At 38.9% G+C, this 17,032-nt stretch overlaps 2 protein-coding genes across 6 annotated transcripts in view; both read right to left on the bottom strand.

The window, feature by feature from the left end:
• Nucleotides 1-5,529, bottom strand: part of si:ch211-212o1.2 (uncharacterized protein LOC492735 homolog) — a 31,744-nt gene extending 26,215 nt beyond the window's left edge. The window contains exon 1 of the mRNA XM_058387208.1: nucleotides 5,037-5,529. Within this exon, the coding sequence (XP_058243191.1) occupies nucleotides 5,037-5,196 (160 nt within the window). The 5' untranslated portion in view covers nucleotides 5,197-5,529. The remainder of the gene's footprint in view (nucleotides 1-5,036) is intronic.
• Nucleotides 5,530-12,938: 7,409 nt separating this feature from the next.
• Nucleotides 12,939-17,032, bottom strand: part of znf423 (zinc finger protein 423) — a 144,418-nt gene continuing 140,324 nt past the window's right edge. For 4 of the 5 annotated variants that reach the window (XM_058387558.1, XM_058387559.1, XM_058387562.1 and 1 more), the window contains one exon: nucleotides 12,939-13,807. In XM_058387558.1, the coding sequence (XP_058243541.1) occupies nucleotides 13,778-13,807 (30 nt within the window). In that variant the 3' untranslated portion in view covers nucleotides 12,939-13,777. The remainder of the gene's footprint in view (nucleotides 13,808-17,032) is intronic. The other variant, XM_058387561.1, reaches the window with a different exon arrangement.

The raw sequence follows: 17,032 nt of genomic DNA, 5'->3' as shown, positions 1-17,032 counted from the left end.
TTCTCCCCTGATCGAATTCAAACTAGATCTCTCATCTGTTCAGAGTCTAGAAATACTTATTAATCACCCATAAACTAATCATTAATTCCTCTCAAATGGCTGAAATTAAACAAGTCACTTGTATGGACTTTTAAAAGCAAGGAATGGCTGCATTCATTCTCCTTGAATGTTGCTCAAACAGAATACTCGACTTTCCTGTTCATCAGGAATCAAATGGCAGCTCTCTTGTTTCTGAAAATTCCCCGATTTCCAGAAGCCTTTCAAATTTGAGCAACAGTATCTTGTCTGTTGGATCGGACCACAAGGGCCAGCCTTCGCTCCCCATGTGCATTAATGAGCCTTGACCGTCCATGACCCTGTCACCGGTTCACCACTGTTTCTTCCTTGGAACACTTTTGATAGATACTGTCCACTGCAGACCAGAAACACCCCACAAGAGCTGCAGTTTTGGAGATACTCTGGTCCAGTCATCTAGCCATCACAATTTGGCCCATTGTGAAACTCGCTCAAATCCTTACGCTTGCCCATTTTCCTGCTTCTAACATCAACTTTGAGGACAAAATGTTCACTTGCTGCCTAATATATCCCACCCACTAACAGGTGCCATGATGAGGAGATCATCAGTCTTATTCACTTCATCTGATCCATGTATAGATCCTTGAAAACTCTGTCTAATTTTATATATATATATATATATATATATATATATATATATATATATATATATATATATATATATATATATATATATATATATATATATATATATATATATATATATATAGACTACCAGTCAAAAATTTGGACACACCTTTTAATTCAATGTTTTTTGTTTAGGGATTTATTTTCTACATTCTAGAACAATACTGGAGATTTCAAAACTATGAAATAACACACATGGATTTAAGTAATCCATATGTAACGACAACAAAAACAGTCAGTTGTTATTTTAAGACACGAAGGTCAGGTGTTCTGGAATCGTTCTTGCAAGAACAGTATTGTCGAGTGCATTTGCAAAACCCATCAAGCACCATGATGAAACTGGCTCACATGAAGACCATCCCAGGAAAGCAAGACCAAAACTTACCTCTGCTGCAGAGGAGAAGTTCATTTAGAGTTACCAGCCTCAGAAATCACCAATTAACAGCACCTCAGATTAGAGCCGTTATGAAGGCTTTACAGAGCATCAGTAGCAGACATATCTCAATATCAACTGTTCAAACGAGATTATTGTGTATTTCGGCCGCCTTCAGCATTGTTTTACAATGTAGAAAGAAATAAACATCAGGAAAGACCATGGGATTAGAAGATGTGTCCAAACTTTTGACTGGTAGTGTATATACACACACTTGTCAATGCCTATGTCAGACATTCCTGTTTTAGTGTCACACTTGCTAAATGTTTCTAAACCTCATGGAAGCCTGTCTTAAAGCAGGTTTAACTATGAACTATATTCAGACTGTGCCACATCTGGATGGACATTTGGCCTACAATCACTCAGCCTGATATACGACTATTTACCATATGACTCACTGAGAGACTGATTACTACTGTAGTGGGAAACACATTTACAGCCACCTGTAGCTTTCCCACTCTCAACAAAAAAGGAAAGTGCTTCTCCAAGCAAAGTGATAAGAGATATTGACATTCAGTTATCTTATCTGGACGATAGGCCCCGTAATCAAACACTGCAGTGTTTAACTCACTGATAAGCAGCAGCTCCACGTGCATTAGGAAATCAGTGTCTAATGCAGCTACTAGCTTTTCGGAAGCCGAGAAACTGTACAAAGAATTCAACTAACCGTGTACAGACATATCCCACTCAGACACACACAGAAATTATGACCCATCCCTTTTTTATACACTGACCTATCCCATATACACTGTTCGTTATTTCCATTTAGAAATATACAGCAACTTTTTTAGTTCAACTCACAACCTGAGAGTGAAAACAAGCTACAAGCAACTGTATAGAATCATCCTGATGCACATGGCTACGCTTAGAAGCCTTAAAAATCAACAAGAAGCAAAAGTAAAGAAACTTTTGGCCTTTTGCAACCGAGGAGTGTGATCTATAGAGACAAGGAGCCCATATGCACAAAGGCCAGCACCCGCTCAGAAAAAACAGAGGAGGTTGCAAATAGTCTGCAGAATTGTATTTGCTTCATATTAAATCTATAAAATGGGCTAAAGAAGCACAAGGCACAGTCAGCGGTGCATAAGATTCAGACATATGGCGAGAAGCAGTGTCCAGCTGTTCCACTTTCCAGGGATAGCAGTAATGAGTCGGAGACACCATCAAACAGACCAAAGCCTCATCAATCGCATGTCACCCCTGAGCCTCTTCATCTGGGTAACTCACACTCAACACCTCTGAAGTAGCTGCTGAGATGACGTCCAGCCTGCTCCTTGCCTCTTGTCTTGACGAGAACAACCACCCTCAAAGCACTGTGATCACAACCGAGTCGTCCATGTTTAACACCAATGTAACGGTACCCTGAAGCTTTACATAGAAAGGTTTAACTAAGGCATTAAAAGGTCAATTCCACCCTGAACGACTTTCATATTAATCTTTAATGGTGTCCATCATTCATTTGGTAATGAAATCTACCATCACTTTGGTTAGCGGCATCCTGCCTTACCAACAATGCTGTCTGATAATACTACCCAATGAGAGAGATGCAGCAGGGCTTTAGTCCTTTAGTCTGTCCAGCTTGTTCACCTCTTATGTTAACATCTGATTCCAAAGTTTCAAATTTCATGCAAATATTGCCACCTGTACCATCATACTAGTCATCTCGGAGATCACGATCTAGCTGATGCTGTGTTGGTGGCTTGTTAGCAGTAATTTGCACGATGGATGCCTGTAAAGGTCAGCTCCAGGCCTCAGTGGTTATTGGTGCTGTTCTACTACAGTGAATTTCAAAACAATCAGGCAACACTCTGGACTCCAATTACGACACAGCTACAACAGCCGACAGCAGCCTGTAGAGCTAGCAGGCTAAATTTATATGAATGATGACTGATGTTGATTATCTTCTCAAAACAGAGATAAGCATGGTCAATATTAATGATCTAATACAGTGTATGTATAGTAACTGATCTAAAGCAAACACTGCTATAAACTCAGTTAAAAGAGAAGAAGGTGTGCACAGATATGTTCATCTGATGTTACACCGTAAATACGGAAGGAAATGGTAGATTAGTACAAGGTGATAAGTAGAAATTTCATGATGAGGGTGTTTTTCCTCATTAGTAGCAGTTACAAGTTGCAACCTTGCCTTAAACTGTGTCGTATTGCTAAAAGCACTGCAATGTAGAACTTTCAGGCCAACATTTGTGGTCTCATCGAGTGCTCATTAACATGATGCAGAACATCGCTGGACATGAGTAAAGAAGCTATTGCTCTTATATTATATATATATATATATATATATATATATATATATATATAGCTGAAATGCTTTCTCCTACTAAACTTCATAATAAACATGTTTAATGTGGGTTTTTCCATTAACATTTAAAGCTCCCAGCCTTAAAAAACCCTACAGTTCAAACCAAAACACATCCTTAATTAACCCTGCCAACACTACCGCTTGGAGAAATGGATGAACAACCTAAAAAAAGGACAGCACTGAATTTGAATGTGCATGCCATGTTAATCACATAGTGCATCACTTCTATAAATAACCATCTCAAACAAATAGCTCACAGTGGGGGGTGCAGTGTGTGTGTGTGTGTGTGTGTGTGTTTTGAGGTGGGGACCGACGCCGTTCATCCAAAATTTCCATCCCCAGTGCTCTCATCAACAGAGACACGCATTACCCATTAACTTATTAACCCTGCGAAGCGGCCCTCCACTAGCCCACCCCACACTTTCCCCAAATAATTAACAGGACCTGCCAGTTGTGGCACATGCCTGATGTACTGGTTGTATAGTTGCACTGCCTGGAGATGAACAGTCTCAAAATGGAGTGATCATTATCACTCCTAATAGCATTCCAAATTAAATAGACCTTTTTTTTTTTTTTTGTAAACTGCGCTTAAAGCAGCCACCCGGCTCCAGCCACGACACGAGGGCCTGCAACAGGAGCCGACTGAGAAATGTGAAATCTGCCTTCTCTAATACAATCGACTCTGGACGTTTTTCTACCGCCGCTAATCCTAGGACACTGTGACGCAAGAACCGTGTTATCCATTTTAAGCCTGAGGTGGATTCAAATTTGAAAGATGGATTAAAATATTTTTTGCTCATTTCCCCTGACAGTGGAGCAGAGTTAACATAATGGGAAAAAATGCCCGCAATGTTCTGAAAAAAAAAAAAGGAGGGGGGGGGGCAAATTGTTGAGTGACAAATCGTATTTCTGAGAATATTAACAACCTGTCGAACGTTGCACTGAAACAACACTGAAGTTTTAGATGAGTGGCATATTTTATAAGCAGTAATGTGATATAGGTCACAACTCCTTGAAGTATACTGCGATCATAAAGCAGATGACTTAACAGCAAGGTCAGTACCAGGGTGAAAGCAACAGAATATATCTCCTTATCACTTGGTACTTGTTTGTCCCTTGTTTTTCAGTGCAGAAGACTGAAAACTGCCCCCCCCCTCACATTTTCTTTAATTAATAGATTATGGATAGACTTTTACCCAAGTACTGCCCCTGTAACTTTGTTATGCTTACACAAGAACTATTAATTACAACATGCTCATCACTTCATACCCCTATCTGTCTTTAGAGTAGGTGTACTGGAGGATGATGGTTTCTCTCGGAGTTTCCCCTCTTAGGGTTTTTTCCTATCCACTGTCATCTCTGGCTTCCTCACTAGGGAGCTAAATATATATTTATCAAGCTGCTCTGTGACCATTTTCATTGTTAAAAGCGCTTCATAAATACAATTCAATTGAACAAAACTCCCCAAAGTGTACCATAATACTGCACTGGCCTTATCACTGCTAACATTTTGGGTTTGGTTTGATCAACACACTCTATGGGTGAATATCTCATGACGCTTGTGTGTGTGTGTGTTCTTACCGGGGGAGTAGAGCTGGGCGAGCTGGCGGGCCCCGGCGTGCTGCGGTCCCCAGCGGGGTGCGCTACTGCGGGCGGCCGCGCCGTGCTCGTTCCCGTTCGGGTCCTCTTCCGCCATAGAGCGGTGTTGGATCTCCGTCTCTGACAGTAACGCTGCCGCCATTCTCACCCTCGTCACCAAGCTTCTTCTCAGGTACGATGCATAAATGGCTACTTTGTACCTAAGCGCTGGGTGGTATCTAACGCTGCTGTAGAGTGACACACCTACGGCTGTAGGCTAGCTAACGGCGGCTAGCTTAACGGAGCTGCACACACACACTCGCACACACACACACCCGGAACTAAATAAGCTACGCACCAAGCGGTCCGTCACATAAATGAACTCGCGTACGTGCATTTCATCACGTTTCTTCTGTTACAGCGTTTTACTTTAGATGTCTGGAGACGTATAGAGACTGGAGAAAACAACTCGTAATATTGCTCTGTGTGTAAGCGATTATGTGAATATTTTGGAAAACTTTTCGCCCTCTTCACGGTCTGGTGTATGATACGCTAAGGGACTGTAATGAACGGTTCGGTTTTGTACAGGATGGAGAAAACGGGATGGGCGATTCATTATTATAGGCCTGCTAAGGATGTACACATGCTTTCTTTTTAAGAAATAAACTTTTTCATGTTTTCATAACTTATATTTGTCGACAATATCAATACCATCACCTAAACTGCCTTGCAATACAGTCTCGACGTTTTCACTTTGGTTTGTAAGATTGTGAGGGTCCCTTACTGAGCTCGCTGTGTGTAGAGGTGAGGCAGGTGAACGGAGGAGAATCAGACACATCGATTAGGAGAAAGAAAAGTTCCTGCTTCATGCAGTAATAAACTGTCCACAGTTTTGATGGTAGGATTGAAATTGTTGGATTTTACTCAAAATTGTGGACAAACGTTATATTTATCGTCATTAATAAAAGTGATTCCATCATAGCTACACTATATTGCCAAAGGTTTTGGGACACCCCTCCAAATCATTGAATTCAGGGGTTGGGCATGGCCCCTTAATTCCAGTGAAAGGAACTCTTAATGCTTCAGCATACCAAGACATTTTGGACAATTTCATATTCCCAACTTTGTGGGAACAGTTTGGGGATGACCCCTTCCTGTTCCAACATGACTGTACACCAGTGCACAAAGCAAGATCCATAAAGACATGGATGAGTGAGTTTGGTGTGGAGGAACTTGACTGGCCTGTACAGAGTCTTGACCTCAACCCTAATAGAACTAGAATTAGAGAGGTGACTGCGAGCCAGGCCAAAACTGGACGTCTGCTTTAACATGCATATGAATTTGATATGGAGTTGATCCGCCCTTTGCAGCTATAACAGCTTCAACTCTTCTGATCAGGCTTTCCACAAGGTTTAGGAGTGTGTTTATGGGAATTTTTGACCATTCCTCTAGAAGCACATTTGTGAGGATGTTGGACGAGAAGGCCTGGCTCACAGTCTCCGCTCTAATTCATCCCAAAGGTGTTCTATGGGGTTGAAGTCAGGACTCCTTCACACCAAACTCGCTCATCCATGTCTTTATGAACCTTGCTTTGTGCACTGGTGTACAGTCATGTTGGAACAGGAAGGGGTCATCCCCAAACTCTTCCCACAAAATTGGGAGCATGAAATTGTCCAAAATATCTTGGTATGCTGAAGCAGTAAGTGTCATTGCATCATTCTAACTCGAATTACTTTAGTATTCATGCTTACTGTGTAAGATGTATTTCAAAGTAATGTTGAAATTCAATAAAATCTTTAACATATCCAGCCTAAATCGTGTGAATTATAAATGGCGTGATAAAACGATTAGAGATTAGACACAGTAGCACATTTTTATTAGACATTTTTATTAATCTAATTTTGAAAATGATGAGATCCCTCTGAATTGATTAAAACATGTATACAATATTTCCAAAACCTCAGTGCATTATTTTGGTAGGTCATGTAGTGATGAGAAGTAGATCTCTAGAGCATTATATTTTTTTTTATTATGAGACTAGATTAAGGGATTATTCTTATATTTCTTTTATTTTATTTATACAAAATGGCATGTGACATAACATGAAACATACCTCATGTTACTGGAAAGGTATTTGAAGATAAATTAGACTGCTTTGACATTCAGCCTAAAAAAAAATCATATTTGTATTTGTTTTCCTTCTGAAAGCACCAAAAATGTGAGAAATGATGGGCGTTTTGAATTAGCATTCAGCTGTTGAATGTACATTTATACAAGTTATATGTAGTTTCTGTTCAGTTGTTTTTAATTTCATGAAATCTAAATGGTGATACCTTTAAGTCTGACGAAATGTTAGGAACATTTCAGTCCTAGGCCTACAGTATATGGAACAAACTGTCTGATCATTCCTTATATTTGTCATGTCATGTACCTTAACATTAATATATTGGATTTACAGAGTGAAACTCTGGCTTTGGTTCCTGTTTTATTGTTATACCAATTTTATTGCTTTAATCACAAGCATGTTTAAAGCTGCTTGTGTATGATTACAGTGCATAGAATACATACATTATAATGTATTATTCCTGAGCTGCTGATAATAATAATAATAGTAACAGCAGTAGTAGTAATTCACAGTCAGTGCTCTGTAGATGTTTTGGGTGGTATTTTTGTGTATATACATCATATGCCAGTTCAGATATGTCAATCCTCATCACACCCCAGGTTTAAGCCACAAAAAGTCAGACTCCACTGTGACAGGCAGGAGTGACAGCCACAGGAGAGAGCAGAGAGTGTCTGATCTCACACTATTAGAGGAAAAAGGATTCAGGACTGACAGAATTCCTAAACAGATATGGCCTCCATTTGTTCTCTAATTTCTAATTTTTACAGAAATTATTGAATGATAGATGTTAATAAGCTGATTAATCCTTGTTGTGGAATTTGTATCAGAACCCAGTTGAGATCTGCCACCTGGTCCATTTTAGGAAATGTTCTTCCACATATACCCTGCAGTACCATTTATCTACCATGGAGAAAGAAATTTCCCAAACCTCCTGTAGCGTTAATCAGCCAGTTTAATATCATTCTTAAAAATCTGTGTTCAGAATGCAGCCATCTAGCAGTGAACTAAAAAAGGTGGTTCAGGTCAATGTATAAGTGACTTTCAATAAGCAAAGTAAGCAAATCCCTAACAGGGATTTAGACTAGAACTTGACCAATGAGTGTAGAGCTAATGTATCTGCTTTTACACTTTAAATTTAACTTAAATAATTACATTTATTATAGTACTCAGTGAGGGGCACAGTGGTTAGCACATATGCCTCGCACTTCCAGGGTTGGGGGTTGAGTCCTGCCTCTGCCCCTGTGTGTGTGGAGATGCTTCAGGGGTTTCCTTGCCCTCTCCAAAGAGGCATCACAAAATTGTCCTTGGTGTGTGCGTGTGTGTGCAAGATTGTGCCTTGTGATGGGTTGGCACCCTGCCTTTTGCCCCGACTCCCCTGTAATAGGCTCCAGGTTCCCAGTGACCCTGTGTAGGATAAATTAGATGGGTATATGGGTAGATTTTGCTCAGTAAAACAGATCTCTAAACAATTTTCTAATTTTCATTTTACAAAAAGTGAGACATAGGACATTTTTTTTTTTTTTTTACACATGCTTAAAATACACACAAATGTTCACACAGATTTTTTATTTTATAGCAAACTAATCACAGATATAACACAAAATCATTTTTTTTTGTTTAATACCTGAACATTCTGGTCTCTGCAAAGAAATAAAAAATTAAATAATTTTAATTATTTGCAGATTTTGTAACGTCCAAATCAAGCAGAGTGGAAAAAATATAGAAGCACTCAGTGTTGAGGAAAAAAATGAGTGCTTTGCTGCTCCTCAGGCTTTTATGGTGGCCTGAATTCTTTGATGCACGGACTTCACTAGACAGAAATAATATTCTCCAACAAGCTGATTCCAACCTTCTCTAATAGTGACTGTCAGATCAGCTTCACAGGCTGGAGCTTGTCATGGACCAGTGTTTTAAAATTTCCACCATAAATTTTCAGTGGGATTGAAATCTGGACTGCTTGCTGGCTGTGTCGTTGAGTTGCTATGACTTTCCTGAGGAAAAACTTTGCACTGTGATATGATGCTTTATCATAATGAAAAATGTCTTCATCTTCACCAGACCTATTTTCTGAAGATGGGATGAGAAAAGTGTCCAATGTACACCTGTGCAATGACTGTTAAGGTAATGACCGTAATCTCCCCTGCTCTTTTAGCTGACACTCAACCCCATATCATAAATGAGGGGGGATTATTTTCTGCATGCAGTTGTCTGGATACGTTTCATTAAAACAGCACCAGACACAAGTTCCAGCTTCATCTCCTTGGCCAATGCAGATTCGTGACTCATTACTGAATATCACTTTCATCCCATCATCCACAATCCATGATTGCTTCTCTTTAGCAGACCGCAACCTTTTTCGTTTTTAGTGTTTTTCGCTTTGTTTGCTAGGCTTTTCTGTATGTACATCTGATTTCATTCAGCTGATTAATTACACTTCTGTCACATTCACCGACTCCTGATTTCCCCCATTGGTTTTTGTGTATTTTCTCTTTTCAAGGCATATTTTTTAGTTTAGTTTTTTAGTTTTTTTAAGTTTTTAGTTAGTATTAGTTTTCTGTCCTGTGACCCTTTAACATTTTCTTCCATTTTCTTTCATAACCTTCTTATTTTCTCATTCACTTATTTAATTGCTGCTACTGCAATTTTTGCACACTTAAAACTGTCACCTACTGCTGCTATATGTATATGTTTACAAACATGCTTATAAACATGTTATAAGAAACCACTGGTTTACAGTTCCTCTAGTTTGCACAATTTTTTCGGTGTCCTGTACTGTTTTGTGTTGTTTTTTTGTATTTTCTGTTTCTTGGAGAAGCATGGTCTCATTTCACTGTGTATTGCGTCAGCTATACGTGATTGAAATGCCAATGAAAGCTTCTTGACTTGACTTGATTTTGGTTATACTTGCACCAGATGTGAGACACAGCTGACTGGGAACATCGGTTTCCACACTCCATCTTGGATTACTTTCTTGTAGGAGTTTTATAATCCTTTCCATTGTGTCCATTGACATTTCTTGACATTGACGTTTCCTTTCAGCTAGTCTTGTCTAACAGCTGTCTTTGCTAACTGCAGACTCATCTGCGTTTTTAGTTTTCTTGATCTGGAAAAAAAAAATACCATTAAATAAAATGATTTAATTCCATTTGTTTGAGGTACAGCTGACGTCATATCTTTACATTCACCTTGCAGAATCTGTGAAAAAAACAATAAAAGGATCATAAAAATTTCAGGTTTTGAATAAAGTCTTGAATAAAATAACAGAGGTTTACATGAAGACACAATAATAACTGAATTTACACAAATGAACCAGTTCAAAATTTGACATTCTGTACTTGATTTTTAATACTGTGTGTTCAGTGACTGTTTTTATGTTTTTTTGAGAGGTCTTCATGAGTCCCTTGTTTGTCCTGAGCACTTAAACTGCCCACAGTTCTTCAGAAAAATCCTCCTGCGCATGTTATGCTTTTCCAACCTCTTCTGCATAATTGACCCCTCTCCAATAGATGCTATGTGGTGTTTAGACCCATCTTTTCACACTGAGGACAACTGAAGGACTCGTACACAACTATTACTAATAGTGCAAACATTTTGATCACTGATGCTCAAGAAGGCAACATGATACATGAGCCAGGGGGGTGTAAACTTTTGAACGTTGTTATTATTTTGTCTTCTTGGAAGCATGCAAATATTTTATGCTTCTGAGAGTACTAGATGGAAAAAAATAAGATAACAATAACAACAACAACAACAACAACAACAACAACAACAACAACAATAATAATAATAATAATAATAATAATAATAATAATAATAATTTTGCATGGAGAATGTAAACCTATGACCTTGACTGTAGGTATCATGTAGCCAGAACTTTCAGCTATTAAAATAAATTATTTTTGTATTAAATCTGTGATTTGTTTATTTGCTATGAAGTAAAAAAAAATCTGGATGAATTGTGGCAACTCTATATATATTTTTTTTTTTGAGGGATTGTATTTAATATTTGGTCACCATGCAGTTTCTGATCTGTTACTTCAACCTCTTGCTTTACTGCATTTTAATAATTATTAAATAACTATTACAATAGAAATGTTTTATTTACTTAACACTCATTTAATGTTCACTAATTATTCCATGGTACTAGAGCAGGTTTAATAATAAGGTAATGCTTTACATTAAGATTCCCTTAACTAATTATATACTGTATTATGTAACATGAACATATTGTGAATATAATGAATTGAAGCTTACGTTTGTTTACTTGTTTGTTTAATGTTTATTTGATCTATAACTACAATACCAAAAATATTACTTAAATAAGCAAAAATCTAACTACAGCATGGACCTAAATGCTGAAACGTACAGAACTCTGGTCTCAAGGTGTACATAGAAGAACGTGCTGTTTTTAGCCTCAGTTCTGAATTTTGTCATTAAACAATCATTAAGCTGTTCATAATTTTTCTTATGGCTTTAATTTTACTCATTGATAGCATGGACATTAGTTTATGCATGTGACTTCTTTTCATTTATTATAAAATGAATGCAGTTTTGCAGTGTTCCTTAAGTTTATGTTGTGTTTAATTGTGAGGTTCATGGCTTGTAATTCGTTAATAATGTCAGTTATGCGTAAACAGTATTTTCTCAGCCATAGAAATATACAGTCATATACACAATTACCACGAATAAAATGATCACAGATACTACAAATGAATTACAAATGACATGTTTAATACTTTCTACTTTCCAAAAGAGTGATAGATAGATAGATAGATAGATAGATAGATAGATAGATAGATAGATAGATAGATAGATAGATAGATAGATAGATAGATAGATAGATAGATAGATAGATAGATTTATTAGATAGACTTTATTCATCCCATGAAGGAAATTCTTGTGTTACAGCAGCTTACAGTCAGTTACAAGATACAGACACATACACAACAAATATATATATATATATATATATATATATATATATATATATATATATATATCTATATATATATATATTACATTTGTGTGTGTGTGTGGGTGTATAGAAAGAATTTTCTATCTTTACACTGCTGTAATGTATGTAAGAAAGATAAAGACTTCTTAAGACATCTTAGAGTGTAAAATGTTCTTTTAGTTTTAATAAGAATCTGCACTTGCATCTCTACTCTTCCTCCTCTAACGCTTATTTTTGAATCGTGTGTGCTAGCACTGCTTGTACTGTCCTCTGCTTGATATATCACTTTCTTTGTATTTCCTCATTTATAATTCACTTTCAATAAAAGCATCTGCTACATAAATGAATGAATTAAATGAAAATACTCTTTCCCCCCCTAAACACATTTAGGCTTTTTAATCAATTCTCTCTCCAAAATATAATAACTTTTTATTATCCTCCACACTGATTCAGACATGTGATACCCATGTCTATTTTATTTTTTATTTTTTAAATACACAGTGAGTGGTGTTCGGCAAGCTTGCTGCAATTCTCACACTTTATACTGTTAATTCATTAGACCATTCATCTCAGCGTACACGGGTCACGTGCTTGACGTCTCGTCTGTTCTCCTGCTCCATAAGACGTTCTTTATTTAGCATGAACTATATAAGACTCTAAAGTGTCTAAGCACGAAAAAGAGAAAGCAGACGAGATTGGGAGCTTGGAGCGGAGAACAGAAGAAACCCTCGAGGAGAGAGAGAGAGAGAGAGAGAGAGAAAGAGCAGCTGAGGCATTAGACTGCAGAGCTGCAGCGTCAAATCCGCTCTGTGGTTTGTGAAAAGACACACAAGACGCAGTGTATTCCCTTTATTCATGATTCATTTATTTGTTTATTTTCAACTGTACTAGTTTTATTGCAATCTGGTTAATTCACATTTAAAAAGCAGACATCATCCAGTTGAACTGAAAATCAATGATATTCATTTTTACAACAACCATAAGGCCCATGAACTGCAAAATTCCATCAAAACCATTATGTTTTTGTCAATTTATGTTTTTTGTCTTTTTTTAAACTGTAATTAGAAAAAAAAGAAAATATATAACAATAATAATAGAAAGGAGAAAAAAAAGATATTACGACTGGCAAGCATTCACAACACAGCACAAGTACCTATTTACTGCAAGAAATAAAAGGTACAAAAAGCAAAAGGGGGAAAAAAGAAATGCATTAAAGGAAAACAAAAACAAAGAATGGCACCAATGAAGTTGTATACAATAAGCAACAGAGGACATGGTAAGTGAAGCGTTTCTAGAGACTAAAATCATAGACAGATGGAGTTTCTTTTTTCCATTTTTTCTTTTGTTTGAAAAAAGAAAATCATAAAAAAAAATTAAAATGCACAAATGGGAAGCAGGGATGATAAAAAATACTGCACGTAGAATACCTTTTTCTCTTCTCCTTCATCTCCTCCCCCCCCTTTCTCCTTTTCTTTTTTTAATAGCATATCCCATTAATATTCGTTCCCCACCGTTCGTAATAGCTGCGCCTGGTGGTGGAATCGTTAGAGTTTTACATGTGAGTAGCAAATGACACTTTGATTGGCTGTGATGTTGAAATGGGCGTCCCCCACCGGGCCTGGGTTGGGGTTCCGGGCTGAACCGGGAGTCCTGCGGGGCTCGGGCTCACTGCGCGTGCTGGCTCAGTGTGTGGTTCTGCACAGGAAGAGAAGAGAACCCATGAGGAGAGAAATAATAAGCTACGTGCCCACATCGCCACCCCCTCCCTCCATCCATCTCTCTTTCTAGCCACCCGCCAGGCTTCTCTGTCCATCTTAGGGCCAGCACCCCCTCTTTGATAAGGGAGTACCTGCTCTCTAGCCACATGCCTATCTCTCTTTCTTTTCTTCACTCTCTTTTCTTTCTTTTTTTTCCCCCTGCCTTTCATATTATGCAAAGCTTGTCACACATCGAGTATCTTTAAATACACACACATTCTTTATTCCTATTTCTCAGAATGCTGAAAAAACAACACACTATATATTATATATTTCTCATATTATATTTATTTAACATTTGCTTTAAAGTTCCTCTCGTATGTGGCAACCGCAAACAGCGTTGTTTATTCAGCTCTCTTATTTTTTTTTTATTCACATTTATGAATATTTTAGAGCATCATCTCAATACCTTATGAAACCCACATTTTATGGGCCCTTGAGCGCAGCATATAAATTTATAATCATGACGAAACACCTCTGGTGGACCGCATTTGTGCTACGATTAAAATATGCACAAAGGTGAGCACATGCCAAAGCTAATGAAACACGGCAAAATGAGCAAAAACACACAACGTGAACAAACTCTTTATAAAACGGTGCACAAGTTCAGCAGTGGATCAGTAAAGCATTTAGTTCTAATAGGGGCAAGGAAGTGCAGGGGTGCAGCGGACTGTGTGTTTCTCTCCAGCTGCTTTTGCTATGTGTTTCTGTCTGCGCTATAAAGCCAATTCCCAGTGAAGAATGGACATTCATCCACATTTCCCTCTCAAAGCTGCTTTACAAGATTAATCTCTCTGAGAGAGAGAGAGAGAGAGAGAGAGACAGAGAGAGAGAGAAGAGAGAAAGAGTGAGAGAGAGATTTGCGTTATTGCACTGTGACGTGGAAATATCAACCAGGAGAAAAAAATTAAACCATGAAGGATTAAACATCGTTTTCTGTCCACACTTATTCTCATTTATGCCTCTTATCTGAGGGTACATATTTTTGTAAATGACTGCTGGCACAAGGGCCATGTGGTTTCAGGAGAAGGCCAAGCCACTGAGTCTTAAACAACAGACTGAGAAGTGTTTCAAACCACTTGGTCTTTCTTTCATTCATTCTTTCTTATTTTCTTTCTGATCTCCTGCCCCTCCTGCTTAGAGGAGAGCAGAGAAGAGAGGACAAGATGGAGGGAGGGGGCCCTCTCCAGCGAGGAGCCGCATCTCTCTGGGAGCCACTGACCCCATTATGAGAGCAAACCACTTTTCAGCGTCGTGTCTCTTCGCCTGCACTACCGTCCCCTTGCAGCAGAGGTCAGCGTTGCTTCTAACTCAGTCTGCATTCCCTCACGACGGGCAATGACGAGGGGCAGGGGGAGACCAAAAAAAAAACCCCGAAGGACTGCAGCATCTTGCACAAAAATAAACCATCCTATCGTCAAGTCCTGTCTTTCTAACCAGACTCCAGAACAGTAGTAGTCCATTGTAACTAAACTGCTGAGGGTTTATCATCAGGTTCTGACATGTGTGAAAATGATATATATGTGTGTGTGTGTGTGTGTATGAGAGAGAGAGAGAAGTTTGATTGTGGAGTGATGAAAGATAATAATGGAGGAAAAGAATACTAGATTGTGGTAAAGTGCATACTTATATACGTCTACATACAATGCAATTCCAAGTGTGTGTTTTGTGAGAAACACTAGTTATTTGTTGCAGTAGGAGAGTGTCATGCTGTGAGTAATGATCACATTCTGAGGAATTATTATATGTTTTCCTGCATACGTGGTTTTGTGAATCTTATGCACATAGTGTGACTGTGTGTGTGTATGTGTGTTTCTCCCCCAGGTGCAGTGGGTTGTGTGGAGCTCTATTGATTTGCAGGAGGAGGGATTGAGAGGCAGTGAGGCTCCCTGGAGCCCAGGGTTACACCGCAACTGCAGTGGCCTGATGGAAACTGCACAGTACGAGTGGAGGGAGCTGAGGAAACAAACAACACACACACACACACACACACTGACATAAATGTATACGCCGCTGAGATGCTACACACTTAACACTATGCACCAACACACACAGCCGTACACTATGATCATCTGAAACAGAAACTACACAGAGCTACTCAGCAGCAAGCTACAGCGAACAGACAACACACATATCCGTATCAAACACCATGCCTGCCCGTGTCCAGGCTTTTTTTGCGGCTGATGCAGAGGCGATCGTGCCAGCAACACTTGTTTAAATTAGTTAATCAGTGTGTTGGAACACACACGTTTTCAGGCGGGTCGCAGTTTGCGCTCTTCATCCGAGTGCCTTGTCGGGGGGGCAGCGGTATTGATCAAGCCGCAGGCGATCGATCACTAGAATAGTGTGTGTCTCTGAATTTGATAATGACTCGCAGTATGACATCAGTGCTATGCAGCTGTAATTGATATATTCTCAGAGAGACAGAAAGAGAGGGAGAGAGGAAGAGAGAAAAAGGGTAGTTAAACATTATGGAAAAAGTGGACTATAGTACTCTTCTAAAACAATTCTGATCCTACGCACATATAAAGACATTTCTGCCTCAACAAAACCATCCGGTGCAACAGCGTCACAATGCATGGTATTAAAGGAATCTTCCATCATTTCTATGTAATCTGTAGCAATTCTCACAAAGGTGTAGCAAATAAAACAAAAGTTTTATGTTTCCTTGTACTGAGAAAACAACAGAGAACCTGTTTATGCAACAACTGCCCCAATAACTTTCTCAGCTTTTTTCTCTTGCCTGAGGTAATCGCCCATATGCTCAAATATAGTACACAGATATTAAGTTGAAAAAACAACAGAATATCCCTTTAATCCGGAGCTACGTCCTGCCTGTGTCTTCACAAGAATCTCGGCAGTCCTGCACGGCTGCACACAGCCACACTACACCTGCACCGAGTCCTCAGCGTGGCCACTGCTGCGCTCCAGCAGGGGGGAAGCGCACCAGGTAGAACAGCAGCCTTCTCCTCTCTTCTCTTCCCCCCTGCTCATTGCAAGAACTGGGGGGTGGCTGTGCGCTTGGCAGAACAGCCCTTCGGAGCTCAGTCAATATCTACGCTGTCATTGTTTTCCTAAACTGGTTATAAAAGAGAGGCTAAATCCTGCGGAGCTGCACACTCCTGGGAAATATGGCCCAGTCCCATTACTAATGCAGAGACCG

Source organism: Hemibagrus wyckioides, linkage group LG04 (genome assembly GCF_019097595.1).
Source record: "Hemibagrus wyckioides isolate EC202008001 linkage group LG04, SWU_Hwy_1.0, whole genome shotgun sequence".
Taxonomy (NCBI): domain Eukaryota; kingdom Metazoa; phylum Chordata; class Actinopteri; order Siluriformes; family Bagridae; genus Hemibagrus; species Hemibagrus wyckioides.
The sequence above is the reverse complement of the archived record's forward strand: the minus strand, read 5'-3'. Positions and strand labels throughout refer to the sequence as shown.